General features: G+C 36.4%; 4 protein-coding genes and 1 long non-coding RNA gene across 6 annotated transcripts in view; 2 read left to right on the forward strand and 3 right to left on the reverse strand.

Moving 5' to 3' along the window:
• Window positions 1-1,578: 1,578 nt before the first annotated feature.
• Window positions 1,579-2,422, reverse strand: LOC111468455. The gene is made up of 2 exons (XR_002714750.1): window positions 2,071-2,422; window positions 1,579-1,792 (listed from the first exon to the last, which is right to left on the reverse strand). It is a non-coding gene; the product is annotated as an uncharacterized LOC111468455 (long non-coding RNA).
• Window positions 2,423-4,719: 2,297 nt separating this feature from the next.
• LOC111468419 lies at window positions 4,720-6,246 on the forward strand. Its single transcript, XM_023113631.1, has 4 exons — window positions 4,720-5,168; window positions 5,287-5,424; window positions 5,594-5,755; window positions 5,928-6,246. Exons 1-4 carry the CDS (start codon window positions 4,764-4,766, stop codon window positions 5,997-5,999), a joined length of 777 nt encoding a protein of 258 aa, XP_022969399.1. The 5' UTR covers window positions 4,720-4,763; the 3' UTR covers window positions 6,000-6,246.
• A 1,328-nt stretch (window positions 6,247-7,574) lies between these two features.
• On the reverse strand, window positions 7,575-8,087 carry LOC111468420 (LOB domain-containing protein 4-like). The gene is made up of 2 exons (XM_023113632.1): window positions 7,932-8,087; window positions 7,575-7,859 (listed from the first exon to the last, which is right to left on the reverse strand). Exons 1-2 carry the CDS (start codon window positions 8,085-8,087, stop codon window positions 7,575-7,577), a joined length of 441 nt encoding a protein of 146 aa, XP_022969400.1.
• A 3,121-nt stretch (window positions 8,088-11,208) lies between these two features.
• LOC111468456 (transcription factor JUNGBRUNNEN 1-like) lies at window positions 11,209-12,733 on the forward strand. Its single transcript, XM_023113697.1, has 3 exons — window positions 11,209-11,485; window positions 11,568-11,881; window positions 12,091-12,733. The coding sequence occupies exons 1-3, from the start codon at window positions 11,290-11,292 to the stop codon at window positions 12,454-12,456; spliced, it is 876 nt and encodes a 291-aa protein (XP_022969465.1). The 5' UTR covers window positions 11,209-11,289; the 3' UTR covers window positions 12,457-12,733.
• Window positions 12,734-13,831: 1,098 nt separating this feature from the next.
• Window positions 13,832-17,733, reverse strand: part of LOC111468435 (KRR1 small subunit processome component homolog) — a 4,656-nt gene continuing 754 nt past the window's right edge. For both annotated transcript variants that reach the window (XM_023113654.1, XM_023113653.1), the window contains exons 2-13: window positions 17,371-17,568; window positions 16,640-16,716; window positions 16,388-16,498; window positions 16,195-16,263; window positions 15,664-15,720; window positions 15,482-15,520; window positions 15,279-15,383; window positions 15,118-15,200; window positions 14,951-15,032; window positions 14,458-14,601; window positions 14,267-14,338; window positions 13,832-14,103 (exon numbers count right to left, since the gene is read on the reverse strand). In XM_023113654.1, coding sequence (XP_022969422.1) covers window positions 13,987-14,103; window positions 14,267-14,338; window positions 14,458-14,601; window positions 14,951-15,032; window positions 15,118-15,200; window positions 15,279-15,383; window positions 15,482-15,520; window positions 15,664-15,720; window positions 16,195-16,263; window positions 16,388-16,498; window positions 16,640-16,716; window positions 17,371-17,557 — 1,143 coding nt within the window. In that variant the 5' untranslated portion in view covers window positions 17,558-17,568 and the 3' untranslated portion in view covers window positions 13,832-13,986. The remainder of the gene's footprint in view (window positions 14,104-14,266; window positions 14,339-14,457; window positions 14,602-14,950; window positions 15,033-15,117; window positions 15,201-15,278; window positions 15,384-15,481; window positions 15,521-15,663; window positions 15,721-16,194; window positions 16,264-16,387; window positions 16,499-16,639; window positions 16,717-17,370; window positions 17,569-17,733) is intronic.

Here is a 17,733-nt window from a genome sequence, read left to right on the forward strand (position 1 = left end):
TGATGAAGATGGCCTCCTGATTCGAACAATAATGCTTCAATTGATGAACGGTAAGTAGTGATGAAGCTGAACATTCGACGAGTGAGGCACTTTTATATGACGTAAGATGTGATAACCTACTTGAAAAGCAAAAAAGCTACCAAGGTTGTCAACGAAAGGATGGGTTACAAAGAACGCTCTCAGGCTGTAAATCGTGTAACCGTTGACTTTGATTAGTACATAAACTTCATCCTAATATGTAAGTGGTGGAAACAAAACGAAATAAGATCAGTCTTATTTAATTACATGTTCTTCCTGGTGTGTAACAACTCAAACCCACCACTAGTAGATATTGTCTTTCTTGGGTTTTCCCTTTCTGGTTTCTTAAAAATTTTAAAACGCATCTGCGAGAGAGAGGTTTCCACACCCTCATAAACAATGTTTCGTTCCCCTCTTCAACCAATATGGAATATCACAATCCATCCCCTTCGAAGCCCATTTGTCCTCACTAGCACTCATTCTTCTCTTCAATCCGAAATTTCATAGTCTAAGAAGAAAAATATAATATAAAGACACTAAAGACATGACTACACAATTGGAAACGGAATAACAAAGCAACAAACACGCATTAGGCTTAGCCTGGCTTTCACCCATAAACACAACACAATCTTTTTCCTACGACTAAATTGGAAATCTAATATGATGCTCTTTATAAACCCGTAAGAGAAAAGTTTCTTCTTCATTCATCATTTATACAAATCGGAATGCTGAACAACCTTTTTCAGATATTTAACAACTGTTTGAAATGGACCAATCATGGATTCTAGCTCTAGCCTAAATGGCTGTATTTTTCTGATGACTCCTACAGTGGTGATGTTCGTAATTTTTTAGTTTATGATTTGAAACTTCTAAAATTGATTACCTATTTATTTAGAGTGTTTTGTAGCTTCTCCCTGTACCACCACCAATGAAGGCAGCATTCCTATGTGTAGCATTGTACCATAGAAGGCCACCATGAAGTGACTTCAGCCCATGTGACATTCCATCTACTGGAGTTAGTTTAACAGTCATCTACAACTCTTTCAATCTAAATAGCTCATCCCCTATCTTTCATTTCTGCTTTTTACCGTCCAAATTTCTTTGTCCATATCATCTGTACTTCTCCTTCTACCATTTACCTATTATCATCAATCAGAGCATTGTCCATCTTCCATAAACAAGAAAAGATTATAAGACATGTCTTTTCAACAATGGCAGTGGGGGAACTGGCCAACAACAGTTCATTTTTTTAACACACCTTAAAATATGCTTGTTCACATGCCTCTTTAGTCTTATTTAGTGAAAGAGTGAGTGATTGAATAGTTGATGAGAAGATTATATTATGAAGAGTATGCTCTATACATATAGAGATAATACAAAAAGATATTTAGAAAATCTACCTAAGCAGAAAATCTTGTAACAACCATAAACAAATAAAAAATTAAATCAAATCTAAACTAAATCAAATCAAAATTAAATCCAATTCCTAAGCGAGATTTAATTAGATTGCACGACAAGATAAGATTGAATCAGCTGAAGTTTTTAATTAAGATTGAAGAATGAACACCAAACCATGCTGGAAATGAAGTTTTCACAGCCTACTTCGCATATACAATGGTAATTACAATAAAATAAGTTAGATTTAAGAATTATGGAAATAAACTTGAACAAGAAAGACAAGTTGGGCACTTGATTGTCATTGGATGGAAAAGTCAGTGGGGTCACCAGTCTGAGCAGTTAAGTCCTTCTGTATAATGTGTTGTAGAATTTAATTCTGCATCAGCCAGGTGAAAAATGATATGGAATTAAAACTAGGACATGGAAACTATCAAGCTGAATTCTTCACATCAAGTAAACAAATTAGCCGCGAAAATGAACATTTCCGCCCGGTAAATAGAAAATTTCAGAGCCTGAATTACGAAAACTATTGCTGCTCGTGGATGAAAGCGGATTAAGGAAAGAGTTAGAAAAAAAGACGATACGCGCACTCTGAACCAAATTCAGGCAGCAAAACTAATAGTTAGAACAGAGAAAATGGAAGAACTGACTCACTTACAGAGCTTCAAGAAATTCTTGGAGGTCAAGGGGCACATGTCGGTGCGTAGGTCGATCACAATGTCTCCCAGACTGGTTACAATAAGTACGGACATTGCTTCCGCTCTCTGTCTTCTTTCTCCGCAAACTGCTGTGCGCTTTGTGGCAATTACATGCGGCTGTTCGTTGAGCTACTTGTTTGATGCTTTGAGTTCAAAGCTCAAACTCGAAGCCAACTGAACTCCCTAGAAGTTGGAGCTGTCGGAAAAAGAAGAGATATCAAAGAGAGAAACGGTGAGAAAAGGCGGCGGTCTCGGGTGGCCGGCACAAGCAACTGAGATCGAAATGCCATGGCCGTATTCTCAAGTATATCCTATAGGGGCAGATGTATCATAAGGATCATATCAATAATCTCAAGCCACGTGTTTTGGCAAATCATTGTGGGGCTTGGCCCGTTTCTAAGTCATGGGCCTAAGATTTTGGACTATTGGGCCGCTCAAATACTCCAGTCTCTGGGCCCTTAGTCTAGTTATGATCCGGGCCTGCCCTTGAATTTTAGTTTCTATGATCAGTCCATTTTTAAAATATATATATACCATATTTGTTGAAACCTAACCCTTTTGAGTTAAGTTGGACTTAATATATCACTCATATTTGCTGAAACTATGGCACACGTTCCTCCCTTCGAGACCCAGCATCATCACTAACACTCGTTCCTCCCTCCAATTAATGTAGGAACTCACAATTCACCCCACTTCGAGACTCAGTGTCTTCACTGGTACTCGTTCATCTCTTCAATTGATGTAGAATCTCACGATAACTTAAAAACATTGAATTATGTATGACTAACACCACATCGACGGGTAATTTTTATTATTTTGCTACTCACCTCGTCTTATCTAAATTAATATTAAAAACTTTAATAAAGTTATAGATATATTTGGGGAATAAATGTCACAATTGTGAAAAGTAGATGAAAGGGAGACATACATAGTAACATTGTTGTCACATAGGACCCACCAAATGTATCATTTCCATTATTTTGTAAAAATTGGAAAGAAGCATGTTTAGAGTGTGAACATAAAATGTCCTTCAAAAAAACAAGGAATTTCCAAAGGACCAAACCCCGTCCCTACACCTCCACACAAACCCAAGAGCATATTTGCATGCTCAAACTAGTGGCCAACAACAACAAAAATGCTATCTTTTCATCTTATGCTCTAAAATATATGTATATTACATTCATTCCCACCCAATATCCACCGTTAATTACTCCTCCATCTCACCCACATTCTGCCCTTGTCCCTGGTTTTTGGATACAAAGCCTCCATTTTTTTCACTTGCATTATATCATGTTGATAACCAAAGCAGTAATTGATGACCATATTGATCATTGAGTCTTGGATTCGTACCTTTAGTCAAAGGAGATGGGCAAAGCTATCTAGTTTTGAGGAGAGGCCATGCAAGTGGGGAGCGTAGCAAGGCCCACATGCAGACAGTTCTTAGGGTATTAACGATGATAAGGCCCACATGCAGACAGTTCTTAGGGTATTAAATCGACGATGGGTACCTGATGCCAACTTCAGCCCTACAAATCTTCTGCTCACTCTCGTATTTTTTTTTTGTCACAAAAGGCATCCCTCAAACTATACTTTATAGGCAGCCGACAGGAAAAGAATTCAAAGCATGGGAATCACTTTATAAGATAACAAAACAGCTGCCCAAAAATCTCCCACATTTCTGAATAGTAGTTTTTAAAAACTTGATCTTGTTCTTGAAATTTGGCTAATGATTCAAACGTTTCGTTAAAAAAATATGAAAAATATGAAAATCATCCTCACGCCATTAAAGAGGTCACAAGCATAGATTTCAAAAATAAAAAAATGAAATTGTTATCCAACAAAACCTTAATTATCTATACGAACCCTAATTAGGAGCTCGAGAGTATATATGTTGTACTTCACATGTTGATGCCAAATCTTTGAGGCCCATGTGAGCATAGATTCCTCCATTCTTTCTCTCTCACACAAGCTTCCATTTTTCAACCTTTCTCACCCTTGTTATTTTAAAAATAATCATATGTAATACATCCAATGTCACACACGATCCTGACTTAAATTTTTCTGTGAGATCCCACATCGAATGAAAAGAGGAACGAGTGTCAACGAGGTCGTTGGGCCCTAAAAAGGAGTAGATTTGAGACCCATATCAGCGGGAGAGGAGAACGATACATTTTTTATGAGGGTGTGTGTGAAAACCTCTCCCTAACATCTGCATTTTAAAACTTGTATGAGAACAACATCGGCTAGTAATGAACTTGGATTGTGTACTTCAGTTCAATGGGTAAGAGAGTAATGTGAGTGGGCATAATCACCAAACCACACATGCTTAAGCGTTTACCGTTTAAGAAAGAAGAGAAAAACAGAAAGTAAAAGAAAAAAACAGAGTGACAGTTTAGTTAGTTTTTTAGTGAGGTTTTGGAGGGTGTCCGGAAGCTAATTATGTTGGTATTGACCAACAACCCAGTAGTACACCTCCGGCTAGCTGCCCTGGCCGCCCCACCCATCAACAACTTGTTTAAACCTGATTCCACTGCCCCACACACGCATAATATATATACATATACCCACATATCCACATGTAAAAGCAAAAATCCAAGCCACAAAACCCCACTTTTCTTCCCCATTTTTTTCAACCAAATCAAAACCCATATGGCTTCCATTCCTCAATTCTACCCTGACTATACACCAACGGGCGCAGCAATGTTTCCTAATGATCTCTATGATCTGCCTCCTCCTACAACGCCGTCGACTGCGGGCACTCCCGGCGGCCCATTCTGGGGCGAAGAAACCTTAGTTCCTTTGTTCCACGAGTTTGGCCTTCTTCACCCTCCTTCTCTATCCCCATCAGCCCAATATTGTTGTGATGATAAACCATCGCCACCCTTGTCCTCCGCCATTGATCCCACCTCCTTTCCTCAACTTAATATCCCCTCCATTAATGGAGGATGTCAAAACTCTTGCCTTGATCATCATTTCCATGAATTTCAGGACGATTGCTTTGGATTGGTGCCTGAGATCAAGCCACTTTACCAACCACTCCCTCCCCATAATTGGGTATGTCCACCCATCTCTTTCTTTTGAAGGATACAGATTAAAGAGAAAATTTAAAATTTTGATTTTATAATGTGATATTTATTTATATCCATGGATATGGATGAACTTAATCATATAGGAAATCCAAAGCAATGAAGTTCCTGTGGCTGAGGACTCAAACATCAAGGTTGGCCGCTACTCTGAAGAAGTAAGAAAAGAAAGGATTCTGCGCTACTTGAAGAAGAGAAACCAAAGAAATTTCACCAAAACCATAAAGGTAACTTTGAACATAATCTGTCATGTTTCCACAAAAGGTATCGTATCAATGGAGATCTATTTTTCACTTATAAACCTATGATCAACCTCATGGATAGTTGATGTGGGACTCCTCTCCCAATAATTCTCAACAATATTGATATAATTAATCATCCGTTTATATAAAACAGTATGCATGTCGGAAAACGTTAGCTGACAGAAGGATCCGAGTCCGAGGGAGATTTGCAAGGAACAACGAAGCATGTGATCAAGAACCTAATCCAGCAAAGAATGATACCTGTATTCTTCACATGGACAATGAATTAGTATACAACCATGAGTTGGGTGTCCAGGTATAAAAAAAAGATTTGAAAAGCTACTTGGTTAAGGATTCTTTGTTCCAAAAGCTCCCTCCTCAAGTTTTTTTCTTGCTTCTTTTACCTGTTTCGACATATTTCGATCGTGGGTCAAATCCAACACGAAAACCGCACATTCATTATGATAAAATATTCATCATTTTTGCAGTTGAAAAAGGATGAGGAGGAATGGGAACAAGAAATGAGGAGCCTGATGTATTTACCATATATGAGTAGCTGAAGAGATGGAATTGATGAGAAGATCAAAAGGGTCAGCAAAGCCAGGAAATTAGATTAATTAATTGGAGTATATCGTCCTAGAATTTTGAAACATAGGAGACCAACAGAAGGAATGTGATTATATGTTTAATTAGTTTAAATTAATGAGATCTCAAAATGTGATTCCTTTTGGTTGAGCAGTTTGTGGTGTACTTTGATCCAATGATTCAATCAAACAGTGAGCGATTGGGAATATATGGTTTAAAAAGGTGGCTGTCGTTTGTAGTTGATGGGATCGGATGCTATTGGTTTCTTCATGGTCATCGCTAAATTATTATTCTCATTTTTGTACTCTTCCTCTTGGAACAATTTGAACATAGCTCAGTGGTAAGGTACAAATGGGTGTCACCCCGTACCCATTCTTTTAGTCGTAAGAAAGCACTGAGAGACTAGGAGAACTCAATTGGAAGTTCTTGTTTTGAATACATCGTAAAGCGTTTTTAAGCATTTAGAAAGTCTATTTGAGAACGATGTGAAAGAGGGAGTGGTAGTTTGACAGGTTGAGAGGCAGAGAAAGGGGTGATGGGTTATAAGGGTTGGTGGTGTGTGGGGGGGAATAATGGGGTTTATGTTTGATACCCTACCTATCATCATCTCTGACCTAAAACAAAATCTGAAAGCAAATACTGTTGAAAGGTCAGTCCCCTCTCCCCTCCAGTGCTGTTAGGCCCATACATATACATTCTAAACAAGTTGACACTCTCACCACCCACATACACCCACTGTAGCGATCTCATTATTACTACTAAATTGTATTTATATTCAGCACCAGCATCAACACACTGTTGCATATGAGGTTGGGCCCCAAATGGTTTTGTGTTTGATTAGTTTTATGAAAATAACCTTAGTGCCTTATACATGATTTTTCGAGATCCCACGTCTTGAGGTGATCGAAAGCATTCCTATTCCTTTTCCATATAACAGTGTGGAAACTTCTCTTTAACAGATGCGTTTTAAAACTATGAGGCTGATGACATATGTAATGGGCCAAAACAGACAATATCTATTAATAGTGGACTTTGACGATTACGAATGGTATCAGAGCCAGACACCGAGTGATATGCCAACGAGGACTCTAAGCCCTCAATGAGAGTGGATTGTGAGATCCCACATCGGTTGAAAAGAAACGAAGCATGACGGCGATACGTAACTGACCAAAGAGAGCAATATGTACTAGCGACTATCCATTTTTATCAAGCTTCAGATGAACACATCCAATCTTTTGTTTGGACATCAATGATTATTTCGGGCTTCTCCTTAAAAAAAATTTAAAATTTCATTCTCCTCCCAACGTAGAAAATAATGCAATAAACAGCAACAAAAAGAACCAGAGTTTGGGAAAAAAATGGTAATCACGAGTGTAGATGTAGAAGAGCTAGAAGATGTGTTAATATGATGAATGATGCACGTACATATATCTGATATTCCCAAAAGAAAACGACCCAAATTAGATCAATTAGACGTGGAATTTTCATAATCTAAAAACTACAACAAAAAGTAAGAGGGATAATGAAAAATGGACCAAAACAAAGCAAAGCTAGCAAGACCATAAGGATGGGGATGCGCCCACATTGATATTGATATTGGGTAGAGGAGGAAGAAGGAGGTTACCTACGGATGATGATTTTGCTGAAGAAAATTGGGCCATTTTCAATTGAAGTAGCTGGGCTTGTGTGATGGCCAATTTCTGTTGCAACGCATCCACTTGCCGCTGCAGACACGCTATCGTTCCCACGCACCCGTTAACCTGATCTCGAATCCTTGCATTAGCCTCATACACCATCCAACTCACAGCATCGCTCCGTTGATGCTCTCCCAACTCCTGCGTTTACAGTTCAATTATTCATCGTAATTTCTCTAATGAATGAAATGAGGAAGAGAAATGGGGTGGAACCTGCAACAATTTGCTGACATTACTAGCTCCAAACACCTCGTGAACACTGGAGCATTTATGGGGGTGATGGGCAGGGAAATAAGGAGCAAAAACGCAGTGTTGAGCACACCGCCGCCGCAGAAGCTTGCACGCAGCGCAAGGCGTTGCAGCTCCCATGCATCATTATATGATTGTGAACCCAATTCAAGAATGTCACTACTTCTGAGTATTAGAAGAAGAAAGTAAACAAAATAGAGTAGAAGTGATACCAAAATCTTTGTAGAGGGCCCACCATGGAAGACTATGAATTATCCCAATTAATTATTTGAGGATGAGTTGGATCCTCCTCCATTATTAATTTGAATCCCTTCAAACTCAAAAAGACAAATAAGTATTATTAATGGAGAAAACACGCAGTGATTAATAAAATAAAATGTGAAAGTAGTGGAAAATATAGTTTTGTAATGGAGAAAAGAAGAGTGAAGTGTTTTGGTGTTTTTTGGGGTGGCTTGGTGATGGCCATGATTGTGAGATCTCTCATCCGTTGAAGAAAACATTGGGTATGGAAACCTTTCCATGACATACATATTTCAAAACACGAAAGCTAAATAAACCCTAAACAAAGAAAAAAACAGATGGGGTGGCCCGTTACCAACACGAAGTCCAATGCAAAAGCCCAATAGCGAATATGGGCCTTCCGAAGCCCAATATTCAATATCTAATTAACTAAACAAGTAAAAAACATTAATCTTTTTTACGCTTTTTTTATAAAAATAATTCATTATATTTAGAGTTGAATGAAAATTGAGTGAATATCCAAAATTTTATATTGTTTTTTTGATGAGATAAGAAGGGGGTGTTTTTGGCGGACTTTTCTGGAAATTGACACGTCATTATCTACTTTTCAATGATAAGGGTGAAATTAAAAATACTTAATTTCAATACAAAATTAACTCCCCAACATTTTAAATATGACTGCAAATATAAATATAAAAATAAAAATAATTTCACAATAAATAATAATAAGCAAAATAAATGGAATAAAACATTTGTCAATGTGTTCATATGCTCATGATTTAAAAGGATTCAACATTAAAATTTATTTATCAACTTTTTACTGCAAAAATAAAAAATATAAATATATGGTTCTTAATTTTTCTCCTCCCAATTAATGGGAGTAGGTTTTTGTCATGTCTCAATGTCCCAAGTCTACACTTTTCTCTCTTCGTTTAGGCGTAGGACACCTGGCCCACCCTATGTATTTCATTAAAATCAAACTCCATTTTTAATATATAGCTTAAATATTACTATTATTATTATTATTTATTATCCTTGACCACATCCTTTTAAAATGATTTTATTTTATTTTATTTTATTTTTTTTTAGAGAATAAAGACTCTCAAAATATTTATTATAAATCGATAGCTATACTTTTTTGGGTTATACGTGAATTTTCCTTTTGTTTTTATATAGTCTTTATCGTTAATACCAATATTCAAATATCGATAATAACATGCTAGTTAGACCGAGGTGCGATCACGACTTGACATATAGCATACATAACAACATGGCATAACCATAATATATAGAAAGAAAAGTATAAGCAATAGATTAGGAGAGAGATTTGTTAGTATGAATGTAACGGTTAAAGTATTCCGACCTCCTCCTCCAAAGTTGAAAGCTCTCGGTGTTTCGGGTTTCTTGGATGCGCCTTCCACGAAATTACGTGAATAAAGTGACATGTCAATAATTTTGTCTACAATAATGTCTTGATTTGGAAAAGAAAGAAAGAAATATTAGATTTGTACGGTTGTGTGGCTCTCGGTCCTTTTTATTTTTTCAATATTGAGAGCGACCCTTTTTTATTGCATTAATTAAGACGCTCCATTTTTCCTCCTTTCCCTTTTATTTCTTCATATCCTCTCCTCTCTGTTTTGTCCTTAAAATATATCATATCATATCATTTGGGCGTTAATATAATTTTTATAATTATGAGGACATTTAGTAAAGTTCAAGTGTACCGAGACGTGACGAAGAAGCTACCTAGCATAGATGAACCTACCTGAGTTTCGTAATAAGATTCATTATGTTTTTCTACTCTAACCACTTCAAGTAGGCTCGATCAACAATGTTACGTTTAAACCCTAATGAGCACATCATGTTCCGATCTAGGTTGATTAGCGTCGCTACTACAAGAACATTAAAGGTGTAGTCACGAGAACACCTACAGAGAGAGCATATGCATGTATTTGAAAATGTTACAAATACCTCGTAAAAGACTCCACCTTGGAGTCAAATATGCAAATGCAGGCTACATGATTCATGGTCCAGTTCTTTTCTTTTCATTGGGTTAATGCACACTTTCATACGCACCGAATTGTGGACCATGATAGCTGGGTGGAGTACCGGGCATCTTGGCAGTTGCGGTGGCAAGAGGTAGTGGCGTGCGCGTGAGAGAAAGAAAGAGAGAGGAAGAAGTTGAGCTAAACTTTAAAAAGATTTAAAGAAAAATGTGGGGTATTAGGGCGATGATCCAAAAGAGGTACACAATGGCAAATGATTAATTATACATAGCTTTTGGCCATAAAAAACTCATAATAATTAAGATTACGAAGGAGAATAGTTTTGTGTAGGTAACTTCAGAAGAAAGTCTCGTTAATAAGGTTTATTAACTTTTTTTTGGCGATGTGATTCAAAGCTTCAAAAGGATTAAAAATTTTACAACAATTTTGAAGATTAAAAAGGATTAACGATTTTGAAGATGATCTATGATGAGTAGATAAACGATTTCGGTCCATATATTGACGGCAGGAGGCTGAAGTGTTGATTTTACAACAATATGTAAGACAAAAAGGGACAGAAGCTTCAAATTTTGTGGACCATAAATATATTTTCCACCATTTAGAAAAATAGGTAATAAATTGCTCATAAATGTAGATAATGAAATCTTCAACATGAAGATTCTTGTTGAACTAATTTGAAAAAATTGTGGGCTAAAATGTCAATTCGAGAAACTTGGCAAAACACTCATTTAATATTCTGTTGAAAAACATAATTTTCTATGTTAATATTCAATATAAAAAATTAAACTCAAAAACATCCAACATATTTGTACTATTCCAACCTTGTTCGATGAATAAGATATCAATTATTGCAGTAAAATAAAAAACGAACATTTGTACAAGCAAAATAGTCGAGTCCGCACGGAGATACAGAGTCAACGGGTGTGACTTTGACCTAATAAAAATCCATTTTGTCCTTGTTCCTTGCAATTATTATTATAAGAACATGGGAAGAATTTGGGTTCTCTCTGCCAAACTTTTTCAAACTTCATGTCTTGAAAACTTTTGATCTCTCTCCATAGAGAGACCCACCAACCATGGAAGAAACTCCAGAAGTTGGCAATGGAGACGGAGACGGGGACGATCAAATCCCGCTCCCCGGGTTCCGATTTCATCCCACCGATGAAGAACTCGTGAGCTTTTATCTTCGTCGGAAAGTCGAGAAGAGACCCATCAGCCTAGAACTCATCAAACAGATTGATATCTACAAACACAACCCATGGGACCTTCCATGTAAGATCAAGCATCATTCCATGCTACAAAGTCCTTCAAATTTTGATATTTTTAAACAAAAAGTTATGGTGTTTTCATGCAGATGCAAGCAGCAACGTGGGAGATAAAGAATGGTACTTTTATTGCAAGAGAGGGAGGAAGTACAAGAATAGTATAAGGCCAAATAGGGTAACAGGGTCAGGGTTTTGGAAGGCCACAGGCATAGACAAGCCAGTGTATTCCAACGGAGGGGAAGGAAATGAATGCATTGGCCTCAAGAAGACACTCGTTTACTATCGTGGAAGTGCTGGAAAAGGCACCAAAACTGATTGGATGATGCATGAGTTCCGCCTCCCTCCGCCCACTCCCACCGCCCACAAACCCCATCCAACCTCCAAGAACTTTGCTGAAGAAGCGGTAACAACACAAACCCTTTCTAATGCTTATACAAATTCATTTTTTACTCGTTAGGAATCACTCACAACTCTCACAGTAATATCATATTATATTGTCTACTTTGAGCATAAGCTCTCGTGGCTTTGTTTTAGAGTTTCCCAAAATGTCTCATACTAGTAGAGAGAGATATATTCCTCGTGATCCTTCTTTAAATTAAGTTAAATTGTTAGGAAATTTGGACATTGTGCCGGATTTTCAAGAGGAATGTGAGCTGTAGAAGATATGGAACAACAAAGAACAGCATGAGTGAAAAGAACACATTGAAGATGTGCAATAATGATCCAATGATAGTGAATTTCAGCTGGGAATCCACGATAATCCAAACGGAGAAGAAGCCATTTCTTCCAAATTACCCGAATCATCAAGAATGGAACAATTATGACCAATACAGCAGCACTTCCATGGACCCATCTCCAGTGTCCAGTGGCATCATTTCACCACCAATTGGGTACCCCACAAATCAGCAGCTAGATGTGAATGATTTCTTCACCAACAGCAATTGGGACGAGCTGAGATCAGTGGTGGACATGTTGTAGATCCCCAAATCAGAAGTAAATATATATTTATGACCCCACGCACTCTGATGATCTGGAGGCTCTGCAGGTACACTTTTCATTACATATATGAATCCAAATAAAGGGGAACTGCGAAGAAGGATTGTTGGATTTCAGGGTTTTGAACAGTAAATAATTAGATTATAATATGATCAAACCATTTGCATGTTACATGGGTTTTTCATTTCTTGTAACAATTTATAGTGTTTAGATAATGATCTCTCTGATTCTATATGCATACAACCTCCATTTGTCTTCACCCTTTGTACTATTCAGCATTTTTCTTCAATAAATTTATTTATTTTTCATAAATTGTTGACTCTGTCATTGGGGGAGATATATATAGAAGTCAATTTAATTAGTTTGACTTTAAGGAGCCTACGTTTGTCAGACCATGTGATGTTTACTGTTTCTCGCAGCTTGCGTACATGTCTCATCCACACAATTTCTTTTTTCCTTTTTTCTTCAATTTTGTCGGTTACTGTTTTCAATCCATTTCTAGAATTGTTCACATTATTATTCCCAATAAGTTTTTCTATTTTTTTTTTTTTTTTTTTGGTAGGAAAATACTTCAAAACAATAAAAGTTATAATGAACTCTGGAGGCATGTAAATCAGCTTTAATATTTAAAATTTGATAGAAAATTAGATTTAATTGTGATGATTGTAACAATACAGGTAAGTGATTATTTATGTATTTTTGAAATATTGTTAAATTATTTATATTGAAACTATGTAGCCCTTCATTAATTTATAAAATAATTCATCAAATTGTTGAAAACTGACATTTCCTTTCCTAAACTTTCTAATAAAGTATTTAATAATATAACTCCTAGAATATTAAATCTCTAAAATCCACAATGGTTTAACGTCCGTTAAACAAATATGAGAAAAAATAAATGTGGCAATAATTTAGAATTATTTTATTTTTTGAAAATGATTAGGTTGAAACATAAGCATTCATATTTGAATTTCAAGGCCTCGGGGGTTGCATCACCCATCACAATTATTGAATTAAAAATTCTTACATTCTTTAACATAATCACTGCACGCAACTACAAACATCGATCACCATTAAGTTTATTTCAATTTTAATGACTTGCTTTCAACCTCCAATCAAACTTTTACAAGTTTCTTCCCTTTGGATCATCTCGTCACTGTCATAACATTTCAAGTCTCCATATATGTCCCAGATTTTAAAAAAGTTATCCTCCCATGGTGGTTTTAGAACATTTACAGGAGGTGAACAAGAATATAACGATTTTGAAATAATATGATTACTATTACAATGGGCATGAAAAATAATCGATCTAGCTCATTGAACTCAAAAATGTAGAAAGGATAAGTGAAGTGCATAGCAACGAAAACCACAGCCAGTGTGAATAATAATAATGACTCCTGCTTTTCTCATTAAAACAAGATTAACTAATCTGATCCGCGAGATGCAACAAAAATTCTAGTCCTACAAAAAAACTAGAGGCTTTGATAATTTCATGCACGAGGACAAACAGTTCTACGATGATGCCTTGGATCTCTTCTTGAAATGCTTCTGATCGCTAGATAAAGCAATATAAGCTTCCGGATTGATACTTTCTGCAGCTTTTCGTTTCCCTAATGCCTTGGCCTTTTCCTGCAAAGCAACAAAACAAGTTCACCAGTTGCAACAATTTCCAGTTTTAAAATATTCTTGGGAGCATCCACGGCCTGTGTGTTTATATGTATAAACGCATATGCATGTATATGTATACATGCATCCACGGCTAATGTGTATATATACGCACACCACTCCATACCTTCAGGGCCTTTGCCATCGTGGCTATATCATTGTTATCTCCATCAATTTTCGTATCCTGCTTTGGGGTCTCCTGAATAGAGGTAAGGTAAAACCAATATCAATAAAAGCATTACAGCACGTGTAGTAGAAAGAATGAAAACTGTTCAAATAATTGGATAAGCTGAATCAAGGAGCTGCAATGTATTTCACCTTAGGAGGAACAAAGGAAGCTTCTCTTTTTCTCTTGTTTTCAGCAGTTTTTTCTGCCTGCTTCTCCTGCTTCTCCTGCCATTTCTTTGCTGACTTCTTTTTGTCACTTAAAAAGTATTCTCCAGTTTCCAATTGTATATCAATCTGCAAATGCATCGTAACAAAAAACTCTTATTGAAATGAATGCACTGAGAAAAAAGAATGCAAAACATGCATACGTTTAATCACCATAAAAGTTCCATTATGACAATAAAATAATATATTTTAAGACATTTCAGCACTTATTGAATATGACATAGTTTTTTTTTTCCCTAATATACCATATAATATGCTGTGGACTGTTTCTTTATCTACAATTTTTATTTTTGTGATTGAGAATAGACTACCATGACCAATATGTACTACTATTTTATCATGCTATCGTTATAATTCCTTTTTGAAATATAGTTATAGACGAATTGCACCCCCCAGGAAATGAAAAGCAGCTACTGACCTGGCTAGGTGGCTGAGGTGGAGGGAAAGGTGTATACGGCTTCTTCTGCTTACTCTTGACCTTCTTTTGTTTAACAGTTTTCCTGAGAAAAAGGATGGTTATGTAAACATAAATTCATGATTCTAACAAGAGAAAGTCAGCAACAAGTACACGCCAAACTAGCATACTTTTTGAACTTGGGAAGAAACCTATCCCAATTTTCACTTGCAAGTGCTGGATCATTAGCAAGCTCTTTCTTCATCATGAGAATCTGCAGAGATAGCAGAGGTTATGCAGAGAGCCATCGAGGAGTAACATAAAATGATAAACAGAAAGAAAACCCAGAAACCTTAATATTATATACAGGATGCATTTTATTCATCATGCACTCTTCCACGATCCTCCTAACTTGCTTTAAACCTTTGAATGAACCCATTGCAGCAACTGTATTTCCCTGTCAGTAACAAATTTGGCGCTACAGAATATGAAAAGCTGAAGAGATGAAAAAAAAAAAAAAAAAAAAAGACGAGCAGCAAAAGAAAATGTACGTACTTGAACAAGAATATAGCATCCTGTCAATATTTCAAGCGCCTGTGCTAGAATAAAAGTTAAAAAACAAGAGAGAATGAATAAAGCGTAGACTTTGATAAACACAATTGCTCCTCTCTAAGAATTATGAACCAAGATGAAGAAACTTAGTAAGCTTGGAAATCATTTAACTGAGCTATACGAACCTTTAAAGTTGATGAATTTGGGCCCACAAGAAATCGTCTTCGTTTAACAAATCGTTCCTGCAATATAATAAAGGTCAGGCCAAAGTCAAATTTTAAGGTAGAGGTAGAGCAGGTAATCGTAAAGGGAAGGATGACAAAAGATGCTAATTGAAATGGAAAATGGTTGTCCTTCATCTAAGAGACTGTTGTATACCATAATGCTCTATTACCAACATTATGGATACATGCACAAAAACCCTGAAAATTCTTCTCTAACATAAGAGGCTAATTCCTACTTCAAGTTGTATGTTCGGGCACAAAAGAACAGAAACTACATTTCAATCTATATCCGATGGTTTGCTATTTCCAGCAATTTGTATACCATGTAGACCTTTTGTTGAAGCTTGCCATATATATAAACTGCTTGAACTTAGGATGTGAACCTCAGACCTTAAGCCATGTGCAATGAGATTAAAGGCTGATAACTACACAAATTTCTTCGCCAAATGCATTAACAGAATAAGAACATCAAATAAAGTAAATGACACTTACCTTCTTGCGTACCAAGTTCCCAATCTTAATAATATCACATTGCATTTCATCGTCCAGTATTTTTATTGCCTGACACACAACCATGATCAAAAAACTCAATACAAGATACCAATTAATGGGATCAGTGAAAGAAAGACTCAAACTGCCACCTCAAAAGAGAAATAAAATATAATAAATCAAATGATTGTTTTACCTGAGGAGCAGGAACACTTCTAGACAAAAGCTTGATAAGATCCCTAGCCTTGACAATAATGTACGGATCCTTGGTCTTTCTAGTTGTTGAAACTGTCATTGATCCTTCAACCTGACCAAACGTAGTAGATTAAAACGCATGCAGTGAGAATAACAACTGGTCTCAAAACATCTCAAACAACAGAATCAAAACCATCCTTCATTAGGGTTATAAACTCTTTCATTTCTCTATTAGGAGCTTATGGACTCTTACCAGATTCAGTTCACAAGCAATACCGAACTCTTTCAATGCAGACTTCACAACTGGCCATGCATCTTGCAAATACTTTTCTGCAACATGGAAAACTCGGGATCAGATTTTTGTGCACAGTCAATCCAATTGTACAGCAGAAATATCTTTAAGTGAAAGACAAAACAAGCATATTGAAAAAAGAAAATGAACTGGATATTCTCCACGGACAAAGCTTACCAAAATCATAGAGTTAGAAGACAGAACCTTGTCATTCTGTTGCCACCTAACTATTTTTCAGGAAAAACATAGAAAAAATAGGTTGTGGCACTAGATAGGAAAGTTTTCTTGCCTTCCTCAAACCCTTTTCAAAACCGGATCATCCGGCCACGATGTTACCCTCCAGGTAGAAAAAGAACTAGTAGAAGCTATATAAAGAATATAAGCCTATGAGCAATTAACATAAAATAATAATTCTTTCATAGCCAAACTACTTGGCGACCAGAGCAATTGAAACAAATCAATGTTCACGGTAACTCCAAATCATTTCAGTAGGACTACAACGAACTGTTTCACAATGTTGTACGCAACCTAGACTTATATTCAATAAGGTGCAACTTTAACAATCTAAGACAATCAGGACCTCAAAATTCGAGGTAAACAAACCACGCTCTAATTCATTCATTCATTCCAAACTAATCCTCCCGAAAAACCAAGAGAGTACAATTGAAAAGAAAAAACATAAAACTCCTTACCTCTGTACACGGGAAACAGAGTAGAGAAAGAGCTGACTTCAAGCATGCCGCCTTCATTCCAAGAGGGATCAAACTTCTCAACTTTCCATCGATCAATGTTAGGATCTTCGTCCCATGGCTTCGGTTTGTCATGCTTCCCCTTATGTTTGGTCTTATTTTGCTGTTGCTCTATCTCCTCCGTCGCCATGTTGGATTATCCTGGAAAACCAACGATGGCAGAAAGAATAATTTTTTAATAAGTAAAGAAAACTATAGAAAGACAAGCCTGATGAAAAATTCCCCAAAATTAATGAAAACCTTCCACTATCTATTTGATGCTCCTTTTTTTTTTTTTTTTTTTTTTTTTTTTTTTTTTTTTTTTTT

This window comes from Cucurbita maxima, unplaced genomic scaffold (assembly GCF_002738345.1).
Source record: "Cucurbita maxima cultivar Rimu unplaced genomic scaffold, Cmax_1.0 Cma_Scf00036, whole genome shotgun sequence".
NCBI lineage: Eukaryota > Viridiplantae > Streptophyta > Magnoliopsida > Cucurbitales > Cucurbitaceae > Cucurbita > Cucurbita maxima.

What these genes read in the sequence shown, in the direction of transcription:
- LOC111468419 (XM_023113631.1), top strand. Translation starts at nt 4,764, where the DNA reads ATGGCTTCCATTCCTCAATTCTACCCTGACTATACACCAACGGGCGCA. An exon ending in CACTCCCTCCCCATAATTGG is followed by an intron (nt 5,169 to 5,286) that starts GTATGTCCACCC and finishes TTAATCATATAG; the next exon opens with GAAATCCAAAGCAATGAAGT. An exon ending in ATTTCACCAAAACCATAAAG is followed by an intron (nt 5,425 to 5,593) that starts GTAACTTTGAAC and finishes TATATAAAACAG; the next exon opens with TATGCATGTCGGAAAACGTT.
- LOC111468420 (XM_023113632.1), bottom strand. Translation starts at nt 8,087, where the DNA reads ATGGGAGCTGCAACGCCTTGCGCTGCGTGCAAGCTTCTGCGGCGGCGG. An exon ending in ATGTCAGCAAATTGTTGCAG is followed by an intron (nt 7,860 to 7,931) that starts GTTCCACCCCAT and finishes CTGTAAACGCAG; the next exon opens with GAGTTGGGAGAGCATCAACG.
- LOC111468456 (XM_023113697.1), top strand. Translation starts at nt 11,290, where the DNA reads ATGGAAGAAACTCCAGAAGTTGGCAATGGAGACGGAGACGGGGACGAT. An exon ending in CAACCCATGGGACCTTCCAT is followed by an intron (nt 11,486 to 11,567) that starts GTAAGATCAAGC and finishes GTTTTCATGCAG; the next exon opens with ATGCAAGCAGCAACGTGGGA. An exon ending in AGAACTTTGCTGAAGAAGCG is followed by an intron (nt 11,882 to 12,090) that starts GTAACAACACAA and finishes TTAAATTGTTAG; the next exon opens with GAAATTTGGACATTGTGCCG.